The 19,316-nt window shown below is 45.0% G+C and overlaps 1 protein-coding gene across 1 annotated transcript in view; it reads left to right on the forward strand.

The window, feature by feature from the left end:
- Nucleotides 1-11,364, forward strand: part of LOC138514487 (E3 SUMO-protein ligase ZBED1-like) — a 31,479-nt gene extending 20,115 nt beyond the window's left edge. Inside the window, exon 2 of the mRNA XM_069629970.1 lies at nucleotides 9,625-11,364. Within this exon, the coding sequence (XP_069486071.1) occupies nucleotides 9,625-11,364 (1,740 nt within the window). The remainder of the gene's footprint in view (nucleotides 1-9,624) is intronic.
- Nucleotides 11,365-19,316: the final 7,952 nt, after the last annotated feature.

Here is a 19,316-nt window from a genome sequence, read left to right on the forward strand (position 1 = left end):
TACCCCTCAAGGGTCAGCGAACTTTTAATCCCAGATTCATTGGGCCTTACCCCATCAAAACATCAACCCAGTGGCCTTTAAACTCGATTTACCATGCAACATGCGGATTCATCCCGTTTTTCACGCATCTCTTCTAAAACCAGTACAACCTGGAACCAGACTGTCTGAGCCCCCAGGCCCTGTCCAAATTGATGGAGAATTAGAATTCGAAGTGAAAGACATTTTAGATTCCAAGATAGTTAAGTCGAAACTCTTCTATCTTGTTGATTGGAAAGGATATGGACCTCAGGAAAGATCTTGGGAACCCAGTAACTATGTTCACGCACCACGATTAATTCAAAGATTCCATCGAAGATTCCCGCACAAACCAAAACCCCCGGAGGAAAAGACCTTGGGAGGGGCCTTGAGGGGGGGGTACTGTCATGATGCCTACCTCTAAGGAGCCAGGCCGGGCCCAGCAACCCCAGAGGCAGACATCATTTTCCCCAGGGAAGTCTCAGCGGGCCCAAGTCGGGGCCCTTTGGACTCAGTCCTGGCGCCTTAGGCGCCAGGCTCATAGCGGACCCCAGTCCTGGCGCCTTAGGCGCCAGGCTCATAGAAGAAGATATGTGTTTAAGTGCTTGGGTGCACACTTACCTGATGCAGACCTTGCTGCTTCATCCAGGCCCTCTTGAGGCCTGAATGGGACTACTTAACCTGTAGGACTACTTCACCACCCGGGTGTGGTCGGGGAAGGATACATACCTGATTGGTAGAAGGATACATACCAGGAACTTCTTCCAAGGCTATTTAAACCCCACCCGAACAGCCACACATGCTTCGCGTTGTTCTGCACCTAGCAGCTGGACGCTCACCGTGTCAGCTCCTGCATCCTGACTTCAGCCACGCCTGCCAGCACCCTGGAACACCTGCAAGGGGAGAAAGGAAGAGAATAGGAGAAGAAAAGCCCTTACCTGCTAAATCTGCATCCCGGAGTCATTTCTCCAACGGCCCTGAAAAGGAAGACATCATTTTAAAGGCATTTCGTTTCGATCGCTGCAGCGCTGCATTTTACTCACCTTTGCAAGGCGCTTCCATCTTCAGCAGCGATCTTCCGGATTCAGCTACGCCCCGGCGCCTAGAGGAAAAAAGACAAGAACAAAGGTGAGAGGGAGAAAAGGAATAAGGAAAGCTCAGTTTCCTTTTAAGTCTTACCTGTTGGATTATTCCCACTGCATTTCGGGTCCTGCCGCTTCCTGGCATCTCCGGACCCCGGCCCCTATGGGGAAAAAAGACAAAGACATTGAATGAGCGAATGCAAAGACATTACCTGAGCGCTCATCCAGAACTGTTTCACTTCGGGTCGGCGCCATATCTCCGGCACTCCGAACCCCGGCCCCTAAGGGGAAAAAGACACAAGTATTAGCGCTTGCTGCAATTAGACAACGAACATTATTATTAAGCTTGAACTTTTGAACAGAACTTTTACAGCGCCTTACCTGAACAGTCAAGCTTACCTGAACTCCCATCAATCCTCAATCCAGTGAAGTAACTGGGTTTCAACGCGCCCCTGCATCAGAAGCAGGATGGAGAGCTCATCCTTCCAAACCCTAAGGTGAGGCTTCACGGGGAATCGTGGAGGAGGTATCGTGGAGGGTTGGAAGGGAGTGGGAGGCTTGAGCATTGTTCCACAGTTGGTAATACTCCCTTTTCACGCACAGGAGGGTATCCAACGAGCCAGGGAAGCCAGAATAGAGGGGCCCTTCCTGTCCATCTTCAGAGTTCTGCGCCTTCGACGCCGCGCCTCCGTGGGAACCAGGTGAGCGTTACATGGATTGTGTCCTCCCACTGATTCCTTATCTTGTGATAAGACTCCCATAGCAGTGATCAATTTGGAGGTGGGAGTGCTAGTTTTTGTTTTCATGGACAGAGTGAAGTGCCGCTCTGGCAAATAGTCCCACATTGGAGGAGGAGGCATCTAAGAAGTAATGCTTGATAAAAGTATGCATTGATGCCCATGTTGCAGCCGAGCAAATATCCTTTGCAGGGACTCCCCTCTTCAAAGCCGCAGAAGTAGCCATTCCCCTAGTGCAGTGAGCACGTAGCCCATCCGGGGGGTCTTTTCCTGCTAATCTGTAGCATTCCAATATAGCTAAAATGATCCAGCGGGATATAGTTTGTTTTGTCACCGCTAACCCCAATTTATGATCTGTGTAACCCACAAAGAGTTGGTCGTCTTGACGTAATTTTGTCATTCTTGAAATGTAAAGGCTGAGGGCCCTCTTGGGTCCAGTCTATGTAATCTCTCCTCTTCTTTTCCCAAATGAGGAGGAGGATAGAATGTTGGTAAAACAATTTTCTGCGACAAATGGAAGTCGGAAACTACTTTCGGTAAGAAAAATGGTTTAACTTTCAGAACTACCTTGTCCTTGTAAAATGTGGTGTATGGAGGTTTACATGAGAGAGCCTGTAGTTCACTAACCCTGCGAGCTGATGTTAATGCCACAAGAAGAACAGTCTTTAGTGTTAAAAGCCTCAATGGACAGTAGGGTTGTAACGGTAAACCGGTATACCGGTATAAACACCGTTGTCAATTTCATTTTGCTTCAATAACCGTTACTGTGTTTGTAACGGTAAACCGAGTGAATACACTTCAATTAATGCATTGCAAATAGGGCTGGGGTGGCTGTGTGTTGTTCACTGACCCTGGGGGACTGGAGGAGGTGGAGTATGCCCGGGCCCAGGCTGGGCTGGCTTCAGCAAGCCTGTTTTTGTTTTCCACGTGTACTGCAGTGCACTTCAATTAATGTATTGCAAATGGGACTGGGCTGGCTGTGTTGTTCACTGAACATGGGGGACTGGAGGAGGTGGAGTTTGCCTGGGCCCAGGCTGGGCTGGCTTCAGCAAGCCTGTTTTTGTTTTTCAAGTGTACTGCAGTGCACTTCAATTAATGCATTGCAAATAGGGCTGGGCTGGCTGTGTTGTTCACTGAACCTGGGGGACTGGAGGTGGTGCAGTTTGCCTGGGCCCAGGCTGGCTTCAGCAAGCCTGTTTTTGTTTTCCACGTGTACTGCAGTGCACTTCAATTAATGCATTGCAAATAGGGCTGGGCTGGCTGTGTTGTTCACTGAACCTGGGGGACTGGAGGAGGTGGAGTTTGCCCGGGCCCAGGCTGGGCTGGCTTCAGGGAGCCTGGACTCCCTGGAGGAGGTGGAGTTTGCCCGGGCCCAAGCTGGGCTTGGCTGGCTTTAGCAAGCATGGGAGTGGGAGGAGGTGGAGTTTGCCCAGGCCCAGGCTGGCCTTAGCAGCCTGGGAGTGAAGGAGGTGGAGTTTGCCCAGGCTCAGGTTGGGCTGGGCTTAGCAGCCTGGGAGTGAAGGAGGTGGAGTTTGCCCGGGCCCAGGCCCAGGCTGGAACATTCCTGAATCGTGCACGTGTCACTGTTTGGGCTGCATACCCTGCTGTCACACTTCCAAACTCTATGTGCTGTGACTGCCTGTGCCACAGATTTCCAAGGTTCCAGGAAGGTAAGCAGCCCCCAAACCAGGACCGCTATCCTCTTTTTCTTCCCTCCCTTCTCATGGCCTTCTTTCCCTCTGTCCTGCTTCTCCCCCTTTGTTCAAATCTAGTGCTGTATGATTAATGCCCCCTTAATACGTGTGATTGCTACTTAAATGTGTTGTTATTATCTATCTACTATTATTTGAAATTCTATATTTTTAAACAATTGAACCGATTTGGGTGCATCACGCAAGGAAATTTGGCTGTCACACTAAGTTGTCAGCACCAGCTCGTAACAAACTGTCCCCTGAGCTGCACGCTCCATAGACTGATAATGAAGGACATGTTGTTTAATGAGCAGGTCGTAAATAGAGGAGGGTTCTACTAGTGCTGCGGGAGAAAAAAGAATGGCATTGCAGTTGGAAGCACGAGAAGGGGTGTGTGTGATAGTGTCCCAAACTGAGCTAAAGGAGATGTGCCTATTGAGTTGCAATTAAGTGGTACGAGGGTGGACTTCCTACTTTAGGGTTCATACATTCACCAATTTTCCCAATAGTTGGGGTGACTGACAGTCTGTCAGGTTCTGAGACCTGTTGTCTGTACCACATGCAATGGTCGAAGTGTGCAGGAGCAGTGCTCCCATGCTTTTCTTTTTTGAATTTCACTGTTCCTATACTTTTACTTTATAAAGAAACCGCTCCGGAATGGTTTCTTTTTTAAATAAAAGTATAGGAACTATTAGAAAGTCTGCGTCTGCTGTCTGACCCGGGTAAGGGTCGTGATGTCTCAGCTGTGCCTGTGCTTTTCTACATTAAATGCATGCGACCACTAGTGCGCACTGCACAGGTCGTGTTGGAGTAAAGCACTCACTTTATGTGCCTGAGTTTCCCTGAAGTCTGCAGAGTGACACAGAACCTCTTAAGATTCTGCTGCTAGTGTGCGATTTCAGCACACCCCAAGGCACCTCACACTTAAAGGTAAGCCAGCCTTATAATTAACCAGTCGTTTCATCCCTGGGCCTGGCCAAGTTCTATGGCAATCTGTCAGCAAACGCACGAATGTTCATTTTTATTTTTGCATTTCATTACCGTTGGGTCCCACATGGCATATGAACAGAGATCTTTGCATTGCCAATGCCAATACTACGGTCATGAAATGCAAAAGTTAAAAGCTCAGTTGACATGTGTTTTTTTTCTCCATTACTTGAAAACCCATGTTTTAATTCAGTTGTGTGGCTGTGGTGGGCGGGAGCGGTGCTCGTATACTTTATTTTAAACATTTCACTGTTCCTATACTTTTATTTTGTAAAGAAACCGCTCCGGAATGGTTTCTTTTTTAAATAAAAGTATAGGAACTATTAGAAAGTCTGCGTCTGCTGTCTGACCCAGGTAAGGGTCGTGATGTCTCAGCTGTGCCTGTGCTTTTCTACATTAAATGCATACGGCCACTAAGTGCGCAGGTCGTGTTGGAATAAAGCACTCACTTTATGTGCCTGAGCTTCAGTGAAGTCTGCAGAGTGACACAGAACCTCTTAAGATTCTGCTGCTAGTGTGCGATTTCAGCACACCCCAGGGCACCTCACACTTAAAGGTAAGCCTGCCTTATAATTAACCAGTCGTTTCATCCCTGGGCCTGGCCAAGTTCTATGGCAATCTGTCAGCAAACACACAAATGTTAATTTTTATTTTTGTATTTCATTACCGTTGGGTCCCACATGGCATATGAACAGAGATCTTTGCGTTGCCAATGCTAATACTACGGTCATGAAATACAAAAGTTAAAAGCTCAGTTTATATGCGTTTTTTTTTTTTTCATTCCTTGAAAACCCGTGTTTCAATTCAGTTGTGTTGCTGTGGTGGGCGGGAGCGGTGCTCCTATACTTTATTTTAAACGTTTTACTTTTCCCATGCTTTTATTTTAAAAAGAAACCAATCCGGAATGGTTTCATCTTAAAATAAATGTGTAGGTAGAAGTTGAAATTTGCACCTCAATGCATGAATGCACTCCACTCCCTGTATTCCCTTAAACAGCAGGTGTCTTGTTTGGGGTTTTGAATTGCGTGTGGGAGGGAGTGGGACGATGGGGTTTGGGGGAGCGTGGTTCAAGTCAGCAGGAAGCATAGCTCCACTACTTCTTTTCGCACACTTCGACCACTGATCCATCCTCCCTTACCTGTCTCTTGGGAATGATTTTCGTTTAGAGACCTGTATTTATATAAGTGATTTGTTTTTGAATGAGCATCATGGTCACTTTTGGTGGTTAAGTGATTGCCGTGTGTGGCCTTGCAAGGCAGTAACAAGCCTGTGCAATAAATAGTACGTTCTAATTTCAATTATGTTGTATGACAAAAAGTGTTGTCGTCCAGTGTGTGGCCAGGCACTGCTCCTCTGTCTCTAATGGCAGAATGCAGTTGCTGGTGCTAGGCAGTACTTTGCACCCTCGGGTACTAGTGCCATGTAGGATTCCCTGTTGTGTTTGCTGGTGCCTGGGACTTAGTCCCTGGTGCCTTCCCCTGATGACAGGGAAAACTCGAAAACGTGATTCTCTTATCAGGTAAAGGTCCCTCTCTTTGCCCATACTATGTAATTTGTTAGTCCCTTTTGCAGCTTGTGGGGGGCTGTACCACTATACTCGGGCAGACACGATATTGCTCTGGTCTTTACATGGTAGGATTCTTTGCTAATTATTCTCCTGTTTGATTACCAAATTCCTTGCAGAACTGTTGGTGTCCACGCTTTTTAGGACCATCTATTTCAAGCAGTACTTTTAGATAACAATAGCGTTTAATAAAACTTGTTTTTCTGTTTGCAGCCTCAGATCAACAGGTATTATTACTCAACTCAGTGTCACCTTTACAAAACTCAATGGTTCTTGGTTAAGTGGAAATGTATTTATTTATTTTAGGAGTTAATTGTAATGCATAATGCACCACATATGATGTTGTAAGAAAAGGTCATCATTTGCAGGTGGTTAGAATCTTACTTGATGCTGGACTGGTCCGCTATCCCCTATCCTTCAGTTGCTATCCTGGGTGTGGGAAGCTTTAGTCGAAAGCTAGTTTTTAGAGGTTTTCGGCTAGATAGTTTGGATCGTTGAGGCTGTTTCATACACTTGGCCCTTGAAGCAGCAACCTTGTTTGAGTAGCTTGAGGCATCGGATTTCTCAGGCGTGTGTTTGCTGATCGGTTTCTGGCTGTTTTTTTAGAGGGGGTGAAAGGGATACATTCTGTAGGGGGTGAAGGGGATAGATTCTCTTGGTAATGTTGTCCTTTTCTCCTGTGGGCCTTGTCTACGGTTCAGTATGTCTTGAATTTGATTCTTCACTGACTGCACTGGGAGCCAGTTGAGGGCTAGTTTCAATTGGTCCCGTTTTCCCGATACTCTGGCACATTTCGGCAGCCTGATTTTTCAACTTACTGACGAGTTTCTTTGTGAGTCCTGTGGAGAATGTTCAAGTAGTCTGTTTGTGCCATCACCAAAGCTCTCATCAATTAGTGGTTTGAAGGGTTTTCCTGAGTAGGCACAGTTGGTAGCTGGTCAGTCTGAGAAAAGTGTTAAAAATGAGTCCTAGGTTTATCTCTGGTTTATATGGGTCTGTGGCGTGCGCATTCGTTGTTCACACGTTTGTGTGATGCATGCTTGCATCCGAGGGTGCACACATATGCGTGTGACTGTATAGTTATGGGCCCAGCAGGATTTAAAAAAGGGTCCTCCACATGTCAAGATTGTAGTGAGGGAAGGGAACAAGTTTGGGAGGGGGAACGTTATAAGGACCAGGACACACTCACTCATTGGGCAAGGTCTAAAATGTACTCTGCCTAATTATTCTTTTCTAGCCTTGGTGAAAACATTTTATTTTCCTCTTGTAGTTGTAGTACATCAGAGGGGATAGTGCAATTTGACTGAGAGCCTGGAGGAAAGCAGAGCGCCTTCCGCATCTAATATTACAATTGAGGTAAGATGTGGGCTGAGAGGAAGAGATGAGCTGACTACTACTAGTGGGAGGAGGGCCTTGTGGGTCTATTGATTGTATTGCCACTATCCATTTATGCAAGACAAGTTTGCAACGACAACAAAAAACGAAATGTAGCCAACGCGCTTCTAGCGCTTGCAGACTCACTCCCACTCCAACCCCCAGCTCCTTCCCAGTACCTTCAATCAGGGGTGGACTGACCTATTAGAGAGCTCTGGAGGTTTTCCGGTAGGCCTCTGCACCCTGGGCCTCTTTTGTGTGATAACCTATTTTATTTCCACATTTTCTCATGGGAAAAGGGTTGGGTTTGTTCAAAATGTGTATATGGGGCCACTTTGAAAATTATTTCCAGGGCCTTTTTTGGTCCAGTCCACCCATGCCTTCAATCCGCCCGCCTCCTTCCTCCTCAACCACACTCCGTGATTGGGCCTGTTGGCCTGTGTTCCCTTCTGCGAGGGTCCAAGACCCTTGCAGTCTTACCAACCGGTATGATTTAACATCGTGGCTGGAAAGTAAGTTTGGTGCAGCACTACTATCCATCCAAATGACCTGAGTCTGTCCTACAAAAGTTCTTTGTGAGCGAGTTACGTCACGGGTCATATGTTAATAATTAAAAACCTAACCTCGTATGATCTTATACTTGCACCAGATAGTGGAGGTTTGTTGCAAAAAATCTGCATATCTATGTTTGTTTATATTACATGTCTTAAAATCACTGAAAGTATAGTGGGCTTAAATAGATTTTTCAGGTCGACATTATTTTGCATTCTGGGACTTATAGCTGTGTTTGCAGACTTTGCTGGGTCCCTGCGGCTGTCACTTTCCTCCAGTGTTGTCACCTCAGTCATTGCCTTAACAATCATCTGTTCCATCCACTTCTTAGCTATGGCATTTCGCAGGCCATGGGCAATCGGGCATGTAGTGTTTCACATCCATGATGGGTGGCCAGCTCTTGTGACGGTCTTGATTCAAGACACAAGATGTACAACATCCAGCAGGGCTCTGAAACACTGAATGCACATTTGCCTACCCCATGCCCATATAAATCCTTCTTTGTCACTAGACTCACTACGGCAGTCAGAGGCACGCACCTGTGGGGTTGAGTATACATTATAATGGAGACAAAAGAAATACAGCCGGTGGGTGGGTGGGGTTGTTATATTATAGCCACAGATTATTCAAGAGCCTTTAATCGGTGGCTGTGGGCCCACCCACCACCTGTATGCATTTCTTTGTCTCCTCTTATGTATTCCATTTCCTGTCTGTGACGTGTAAACTAAAATGTCACATCATCAGACATCACATGAGGTGTGTGTGTGTCAGTCTAAAAGCACTGTCACGGTTCTACTTAAAAGGAGAGGGGAATGACCTCAGTTACACAGACTAATAACTTGCATCTATCAGAGTTATAGTTACTTGTTGATGTTGAATAATACTGACTGTACTATCACTGCCACAGTCAAAAGTCAATAAGGCTATTTTATTTCCAATTTCGGGGTCAAATAGTGAGGCAAATTTATACAAGTGCAGCTAGAGCAACTGTTAGGTGAAGTAGTGAAAACAACCAAATCCAACAATGATGGAAGAGGTAGATGACCACCATGACACTACCGACACCGCCGGCCCATCATGTGAGGAAATGCAGCTGTACCCTCCCATGAAACGCCAAACTTCAGCAGTGTGGAACTACTTTGGCTACACTAAAAATAGGAGGAGAAATAAAAGAGGATGGCTTTCCCATTTGCCGTGCCTGTACCAAAGAAATTTCAGCTAAGGGCGGAAACACATCTAATATGTTTACGCATCTTCGAGAGCATCATCCGGCCCTTTTTCTAGAAACGCAGCCGTCCATCAAAAGGAAGCGACTTGCTCCTCCTGCCCCTTTCACTACTACAGCAGATTCCACAGAAGCATCATCAAGTATAAAGGTATTTTTAGTTTTAAACTTAACATTCCTCATCCCCAATTAAAATCATCATGGTTAGGAGTCTAACATGCGCACTGCGCACTAATGCAGTGCACTGCATCACACACAGCAGCACACAGGCCCAGCTTTGACTGGCAAGGTGCTGCTGCCTTGGCACTGGTGTGTGGGGCTGTCCACTTGTAGATGATTTTAACTTACCTACCTTAGTTTACTTTTAAGTAAATTTGTTTTGTGTTTGCATTTGCAGTGGTGCCGCCAATCCCCAGAAAACCTCACTCAATATACAATGGAAAAATGTTTTGAGAAGCAAAAGAAATTTGACCGTACCTCTAAATCTGCACAACAAATGAATGCTGCTGTTGCTTTCTTCATTGCAAAAGATATGGGTCCCTATTACATAGTAGAAAGACCAGGTTTCAAGCATTTAGTAAACCAGCTGAATCCTAAATATGAACTTCCATCGCGAACATTTTTTTCTGGAAAAGAAATCCCAAAATTGTATTCAGCTTTGAGAAATGAAGTGCAGGAAGCTGTTGGCAGAGCCAGGTGGTTTGCAGCAACTACTGATCTGTGGACAAGCAATGGTGGCAAAGGGGAGCCATACATTAGCCTGACACTCCACCACATCTCACCAGAGTGGGTCATGCAGTCTCACTGCTTGGAGACACTGTATGTGCCCGAAGACCATACTGCAGAACACATAGCTGAAATATTTGAAGGCATGCTACAACAATGGCAGCTAGACATTAATAGACTTACTTGTATTGGCACAGATAACGCCTCGAACATGAAGAAAGCATTTCAACAGGTACTTAAAGTACCACGCTTAAGCTGCTTTGGCCACAACTTAAATTTAGGGATTCAAAAGTGTTTAAAAATTCAGCGCGTTGACACAGCAGTGAAAAGTTGCAGACGGCTGGTTGAGTCATTCAGCCGCAGCTGGAAGAAAAGACGAGAGCTAACCTTAAAACAAACTGAACTCAACATTCCTAAACATTCCCTGATTCATGATGTAGTCACAAGGTGGGGCTCAACATACGACATGATGGAGCGCTTCATTGAGCAGCAGCAATCGGTGTGTGCAGTTCTTGCGGCAGATATAAATCTCTGGCATTTGATGCCAAAACAAAATGACATGACAAACCTTGAGGACATTTCATTAGTACTTGGGTCAGTCCACATGTTCACAGATTCCCTTGCTAGTGGCACACGTGTCACCGCATCAGCAATCAGACCAATATTAAATCATCTATTGAATAACGTTCTGGTTTGTGCTCCCAATGATCGTCCACTAGCGAGAGAAATGAAAGAAACTATTGCAGCAGGCCTGAGCAGTAGATATGAGGCACCTGAAACACAATTGTTGCTGGACATCTGTTCATTCCTGGATCCAAGGTTCAAAGAACACTTCCTCAGTAATGTCACTGATACGGCAGAAGCAATAAAAGAAAATGCTTTACAAGAAAAACACAGCCTGGAAGAAGGTGAGGATCAAGAATCAGATGTTACCACTGCCACCCTGACAAGAAATAGGACCCCCCAAGGTAGTGAAGAACAACAAAGTGAGCAGCAGCTGCTAAGCCTTGGAGTTCGATCACCAACTCCAGTACTAGCAAGCAAAAAAACAGTTGATGTTACTCCCAGCAAAGGCCTACACGATTTACTCTTGGAAATCACCGAAAGTGTCAAACAGTCCACTTCTGTGGCAGCAGACTCTGAACCAGAAGCAGCAATCATTGCTCAAGTCGATCACTACAAAGCTCTGCCAATCCTTCCGGGAAATGAGGATCCGCTCATTTGGTGGAAACAACATCAAAAGGATTTACCCATTCTGTCATATCTAGCCCAAAAATACCTGTGCATCCCAGTAACTAGTGTTCCTTCTGAACGTGTTTTTAGTAGCAGTGGCTACATATTATCACCTTTTAGGAGCAGGCTATCTACAGAACATGTAAACATGCTGGTATTTCTGCATCATAATTTGTGATTTTTTTTATTTTTCTAAAAAAAAGTTTGTTTGCTGCTTACTCAGACTTGCGTTCTAATACTTAAAATCTTTTCAGACTTTGAATGTAAGCAGATATATGATCCTTTTGACAGTTTTACCTTGGTAGTGTTGCTAAAACATAATTCAGCAAACCAAAAGGTTTGGCATAACTATGCCTGCAGTTGATTGATTTTAAAACCTTCCAGCTATCATACTTGAGACCCTACGGTCATATACGTCTTGGCCTCCTACTTCTTTAGTTAAACTTCTAAAAAGGTTGTATTGGTTTACAAAGTAAAATTGGACCTCCTGCTCCGTTGAGTTAAAACTAAAATAAATTTTTGTAAGAAGAACTAAGACAACTTCTTGGTGATGTTTTCTTGTTTGTGTATTGTGTCTTGTTGAAAAAGTGACTTTTCCAGTCAAAATAATATTTAAGACCATGCTTATAAACACACGTGCGCACTATACTGCAATAACCGCGGTATACCGTCATTTCAAATGAAGGTTATCATACCGTCAAAAAATCAATATCGGGACAGGAGCGCAGAGGCTCAAATGGCATACATGTTAGGAATTTAATAACTAAATTTAAATCCCAAGTTGGAACATGAAATGGTATTGGTGGATATACATTTGAAAGTCCTTTCAGGAACTGTATTATTGATGGTATTTTAAATTAAGAAACCTCTTCAGAGGAGCACTTAAAAATGGACAGCGCAGAAAGATAGCCTTTGATTGTTCCGATCTGGAGCCCCAGATTGGCTAGATGTAATAGAAAAGAAAGCACCATTGGTGTGCTACATTGAAAAGGGTCCACATCCCTATCTTTGCACCAGTTACTGAACTTATTACAACAACACCGGTACAAGGATTTTGTTGCTGGCCTCCTGGCCGAAAGCAAAATCTCCATTACGTCATCCAGAAGATCCCAATCCTTATATCTCAACCTCTCAGAAACCATGCATGAAGGTTGAGTGTGTTGACCTCTGGATGGAGAACTCGACCTTCCTCTTGGGAGAGAAGATCCTCTGTTTGTGGAAGACGTACTGGAGGGCAGATGGACATGTCCAGAAGGTCTGGGTACCACGGCCTCCTGGCCCAGTCCTGGGCAATAAGGATCATGGTTTTCCTGAACTTTCTCAACCTCGTGATTACTTGAGGAATCACGGGGACTGGAGGAAATGCGTACACCAGGGGAAAATCCCAATCCACTACAAACGCGTCTCCTAGAGCTCCTATCGGGGGAAATTCCCTTGAGCAATACTGATCACACTTCCGGTTTACCGTGGTTGCGAACAGATCCACTTGAGGGGTTCCCCAATGGGCTGAAGATCTCATGAAGGACTTCCTGAGATAACTCCCACTCGTAGGGGACTGTGCTCTGCCTGCCCAGAGTGTCTGCAGCTGTGTTCTGCTCTCCGGCTAGGTGAATTGCCGATAGAGAAATTCCTTCTTTTATTGCCCAGAACCAGAGCTGCATTGCCTCTCTGCACAGAGAAAGTGATCCTACGCCTCCTTTTTTGTTGAGGTAGTACATGGCCACTTTGTTGTCCGTCATTATCAGTACATTCTTTCTCTGTACAGAGGGCAGGAAGGCCTTCAGCGCTAGTCTGATTGCCCTCAGCTCCAATAGGTTGATGTGTAGTTTGGACTCCGATGGAGACCAACGTCCGCTGATTGTCAGATCATTGGTGTGAGCTCCCCACCCCGTGAGTGAGGCGCCCGTCACTACTGTTATCTCCGGCCATGGTTGCCAAAAAGATTCTCCCTTGAGGATGTTGTCGTTGCAAGCCCACCATGATAGATCCTGAGCAACTGCGCTCGGGACTTGCAGAAGATCTGACATATTCCCTGAGAAATGGGACCACTGAGTTCTGAGGGCCCACTGCAGGGATCTCATTCTCAGTCTGGCCTCTGGCACCAGAAAAATGCAGGATGCCATGAGGCTGAGAAACCTCAGGAAATCGAAGGCCGGCAGATTGCGGGGCTTTATGGAATTTTGTTACCATCTGCTAGATGTGGAGAGCTCTCACCTCGGGTGGCGAGGCTTTGCCCGAGGAAGTGTCCAAGACTGCTCCGATAAACTGGAGTTGTTGGGATGGTATCATGTGGGACTTCTTGAAATTGAGGGAGAAGCCCAGGTTGTGGAGGAAGTGGCAGGTGATCGACAAGAGTTCTTGAGCTTGTTCTGGAGAACGTGCTGTGATTAGCCAGTCTTCCAGGTAGGGGTAGATGTGAATCCCCCCTCTCCTGAGACTCGCTGCCACTACCGCCATCAGTTTGGTGAAAACCCTTGGAGCGGAGGTCAGCCCGAATGGCAGAACTCGAAACTGATAGTGAGAACCACCAACTGCGAACCTCAGGTATTTTCTGTGCTTGGGATGAATTGGCACATGAAAATAAGCAACCTGAAGGTCCAATGATACCAACCAGTCTTGAAGTTGGAGAGCCTGAAGGATCTGAGAAAGGGTTACCATCTTGAACGTGTCCTTTTTGAGGAATTTGTTTAAGTTTCTCAAGTCCAAGATGGGTCTCAATCCTCCATCCTTTTTGGGGATGAGAAATAGGGGGAGTACCAGCCCTTGTTCCTCTCCGCTACAGGTACATGTTCTATTGTACCTTTCTCTAGCAGGGTTATAATTTCCTGCCAAAGGAGCGGATCTGGAATTTTGGTAGCGCTGGCTCCTGGTGGATGATCATGAGGTCTTTTTAGGAAGGGAAGGCAGTAACCTTGGGCTACTGTTTCCAGTGCCCAAGCATCTGAAGTAATGCCCCGCCATTCTTTCAGATGCTGAGAGATTCTGCCTCCCACTGGTGTTTTGTATGATAAGACCTCAGGGATTTAGCTGCCACTTTCGAGGTCTGTAGTTTTTCTAGGCTCTCATCAGCCTTACTACCAAATAGCCTCGAGCCATCAAAGGGCATGTTGAGAAGTCTGGTCTGCACATCTGGTGCAAACCCCGACTTTCTCAACCACGCAAATCTGCGATCACTGTGCTTGATGCCATGGACCTGCTAATACTATCAGCAGTAGCCAGTCCAGACTGGAGACATTCCCCGATTGTCTCCTTCCCATCATTGACTATATTCAGGAAGCCTTCCCTTTCCTCGCCTTCCGGAATATGGTCAGCCGCCGCCGAAATGCATTCCCACAGGTTATGTGTGAACCTGGCCAGGGTACAGGTGACATTGGTCGATTTCAAGGCCATGCTACCCGAAGTAAACACTTTACGAGCTCAGGCATCAACCTTTTTTCCCTCCCTGTCTGGAGGTATGGTTGGGTATGCTGTCTGCCTGTAAAGTAGTAGCGGCCTGAATAACCAGACTTTCTGTCGTAGGGTGTCTATTCCGGCATTCTGGATCAGAAGTAGAAGTTCTGTACTTCTTTGGAAGATTGCTGTCTACTGCAGCAAGCTATCAGGTTTTCCCAGTTCCTTTCAACTGTCCTTTGGAGTGCCCTATGGAAAGGTACAACTGGGTCTTTCCGGGGTCCTCGGACTATAATGTCAGTCATATCATCTTGCTCAAACGTAGGGGAGGCTCTTCTCCAACCCATATATTCAATCACCCTACTCATCAAATTCCTATACCCCGAGTCTGCAAGTTCTGCAGGATCAGGTGCAGCAAACTCCAATTCAGGTGATGTGTCCTCACCACTAGCAGAATGCAGAGTTTCACATAGGTCTCTCATTTTTGTTACAGGATTTATACTTGTCTAGTGCCATATTTTACTCCAAAAGGAGTGACATCTTCATCCTCTGAGCCAGATTCTTCAAAAATTGAAGACATGGACCTAAAAAAGTCAGATTTTGGTAAAGGTGTAAACCTTCTCTCTTCCTCCTGATTTTTCGTCGAAGGAATAGGTGTTTTCTTCGAAGGGGTCGAAGAAACCTTCGACACACTCGACGAAGCCTTCGATAAAGGCATTGAGGATAATATCGGCTTCGTTGTCGAAGCTGTCGGCACCAATGGCGTCAACGAAGTTGCACTCGACTTCGACAATTTCTGCCTTTAATGAGGGATCGGAGAAACACTATCCTCGAGGATCTCTCAACGATTTGTCGACTCAGGTTTTATGGGTACTACTGGGCTTTACCGCCGTAGTTCCCGACTTCCCTGCGTCGTCCTGTGGAGCAACCGGGGTCTGGCTTTTCTGAGGTTTCTTTGAGGGGGTCAAGGGCGCGTTCTCAAAGACCTGCATCATTTTTCTTCTAAAGCTCTCCCATTTTGAAGGGGAATCCGATCTTGTTGGACATCGAACCAATTCCATCGATGTATCGGATGATGACGATGGAGATCTATGTGTCCTTTTGAGCTTTTTAGAAGAAGATGAAGATCGTCTCGACCTGCTACGAGATCGGGATCTCTTTGAATGTTTCTTATGACGTTCCGATTCTTTTGAATCGGACGATTTCTTTTTTTTTTTTACAAGGCTTTCAAAGAGACTTCGATGCCTCCCGCCCCACCGCTAACTTACTTTTCCTCTCACGGAGGGACTTCTCCGTCATTGACTGACAGGAGCCACAGTTGCCGGTTCGATGGTCTGAGCCCAGACACCAAACACAGATACGGTGAGGATCGGTGATAGACATCTTCGACCCGCAGTCGATACACTTATTAAACCCAGTTTTGGGAGTCGAAGCGGTCGATGAAGAAGACATTTTCCTGACAGAATATCTCGAAGCGTGCCATTAACTAGAGCGAAGCAATCGGAAAAACGGAACTGAAGCCACCGGGCGCGGCTCGAGCTACTTATACCATCACTGACGTCGACACGGTACGGAGCCAAGTCGAGGGACAGTCGACGCCACAACCTCGAGCACAGCGGCCTCTGCCGGAAAAAAAATACGAAGCAGCGAAGCTGGCGATAACTAATTATCACAAGATGAGGAATACATGGGAGGACACAATCCATTCGAAAGTTATTTTTCGTTTGCGGTTACATATCTGTTGGTGGGTATTGGGTAGTAGGCTATGCTACTTTTGTAGATCAGTGAGTATGTTTTGGTTTCAAGAATATTAAGTAGGCCTTTGCAAGATTTGCTTGTAATCTTTGCTTCACAGTAATATTAGTATCATTGCATTCAAACCACCCATATATCTTTTTAATGTATACAGTATAGTGACCTGCAGTGGTTGTGGCGCCTTTGTGGTAGATTATGCCTACTGCTGTAAAGGTTTTCTTGCCAAGTGATAGTTGTCTGTGTGTGAAGCACTAAGCTTGCAGTTGTTTTTGGTACCATCTGCACTGTATCGTAAAAACATTACTATTACTTATTGGCTATGTGACTGTATCTGTAAGGTGAAACAATTGTCTGAATTGCAAGTAGTACATTGTATGCCATGACTTGTATTTTGCACTAGTTACTGAAATGGAATGGATTCACAGTTATATTACATGGCCTGCATTAGCGGCCATGTAGTAATGGTTAGTTGCTTAACCCATAGGAAGGGCTCTTTTTGGGCGGCTTATAACTTCGCTCCCCCTGGACGAATCTTCACCAAACTTTGCAAACAATGTATATGGCCCACTCTGATTCTTTCTGCAAAGTGTGGTGAGCTTTGGTCCAGGGGGGGTAAAGTTATGGGTGGGGGTCCCAAAATTTCCGAAAGCGTGCTTTTGTAAATTTGGTGAAAATCCGTCCAGTAGTTTTTTTTAAAACGGCCAAAAAGTAGGTCTCAAAGGATTAGTGATATCTAGGTCCACTCCACGGACACACTTCTGGATAATCGGCTTGCGTCATGTGCTTGGACACGCAACGTGTTCTGATTGGCTAGGAAGAGGTGTGAGGTGCGTCAAATTGTTTCGATGCGCCCGCCATATTGGATGTGCAGACATGCGGTGGAAGTGAGCATAAATCCAATTTTGGGGAGTGTTTTGGTTCGTATGAGTGCTTGGAGAGGGTGGGGGAGTAAGAGATGGGTGAAATGGTGTATTTGTTTAGGTGGAAGAAGGCCGTGACGTGTTCGCGGTGTTTGTGGTCATCGCGATTGTACACGGACATGGTAAGCACTGGGCGCACTACTGGCTATTTTAGTTTAGTATGATGTTGGTTTTGGGTCGTTAGAAGAGCATTGGGTGAAGAGGGTATGTATTGAAGAGTTTGTACGTTGGTTGTAATAATTTTGTAGCATGTTAACTGAAGTGCATAATTTTGAGGTGGATGTATTATGTTTTTGGGTTGTGGTCATTTGAGAGGTGTTTGTTTCTATGGGTGTGTCATGCTGCGATGGTTGTGGCCAGGGCCCAGAGTCTTGGGTGCATGGCCAAAGGCTGTAGGCCGTAGGCCATGCACCCAAGACTCTAGGCCCTGGCCACAACCACCGCAGCATGACACACCCATATAAACAAACATTTTGATTGTGGTATGTGGGCTCCTTAGGGGATATGTTTTAAAAAATGTGAGTACTGATTGGTAGTAGTGTAATAGTGTTTATAGAATAGTGAGATGATGTGTGTTTGTTTGTTGGATTGTGTTCAGTTTGTTGGTATTGAAGACTCGAGGCATTTTGGGTTGTATTTATTGGTGAGGTGTTCGTTTGCATGGCTGTGTTATGTTGCAGTGTTTGTGAGTTTAATTATTATATACTTACTGTTTCCTTTGTTGAGGCTGTATGAAGAGTTGTGGCCAGCCCATGCAGTCAAGATTGTAGTGTTTGGCAACACGCGGTGCAGCATAAGATACTCATGGAAGCCAACATTTTGGAATGTGGTTTATGGTTAGGTGTTTGCTTGAAAGAGTGTGTTATGCTGTGGTGTTTGTGAGTCCAATCGTTATATACTTACTGTTTGACTTTTTGTGGTTGTATGCAGTTTTTTCATGACATGGGTAGTTGAAGCAGACATTCTTTTTCAATCACTGTGATAAAAGAAAAAAATCACATGTTAGTATAGGTAGTTTATAATGAGTATTGCATTTCATAGTAGACATTTCTGTATTTTGTCGACCCTCATAGTTAGTACCTTAGAAGTACTATAGTTCAAACCAGTGTACTGTGCAATTTGCTCAGTTCCTGTGTTTGTTCATTAAATCATTGGGTCTGTGGGAGAAAAATCCATGCTGGATTAAAAATAAACTTTCTACGTTGTGGTACAATATATTTCTTTCATTGATTTCAATAGGAGGAATTGAATAGGTGTATGGTTTTTGATTTGGAAGTGGTGGTAGTACTGTTGCAATAGATAACAGTTGGTGTATTCCATTTGTTTATTTCTTTTTCCAGCTTAGTGGTATTATTCTATCCTTTGGCTTGTTACAGATTTTTGGGGCGGGCAGTTAGATACCTGGTGGCATATTCTAACTGTTTATTTCTTGTTTCATTTTAGTGGTATTCATTTATCTGTTTGTTTGTTGCAGAATCTTGGGGCAGTTAGATACCTGTTGGCGTATTCTAACTGGTCATAGTTTTGAAGTTCAAGTTTTGTTTATGTTCATGCACAGATTAGTTATTACATTTTGCTTTTAAGAATATTAAGTTAACGTTTACAAGATTTGTTGGTAATCTCTGTTTTAGAGTAATGGTAGTATCATTACATTCGAACCATCCACAATTCTTTTTTATATATGCAGTGTAATGACCTGCATTGGTTGTGGCTCCTGGTTGGTAGATTATACCTATTGTTGTGAAGGTTTTCTTACCAAGTGATACTTGACCATGTGTGAATCCAGTCAGCTTGCAGTTGTTTTTGGTACAATCTGCATTATAACGTAAAGGCATTGCTATTATGTATTTACTATGCGTCTGTATTTGTAAGGTGGAACGATTATATTATCGGAATTACAGGTAGTACATAATCTGCCATGGTTTGCATTTTGTACAAGTTGCTGAAATGGAATGGATTCACAGTTAGGTATAGATACATACACAAATCGTTCGTTAGGAATTTCTTGTACTACATGCCTGCAAAGAGTGCATGTATGTTTCCACATGTATGAAATCTGAAAGAT

Source organism: Ambystoma mexicanum, chromosome 12 (genome assembly GCF_040938575.1).
Source record: "Ambystoma mexicanum isolate Mex_15411 chromosome 12, UKY_AmexF1_1, whole genome shotgun sequence".
NCBI classification, from domain to species: Eukaryota; Metazoa; Chordata; class Amphibia; order Caudata; family Ambystomatidae; genus Ambystoma; species Ambystoma mexicanum.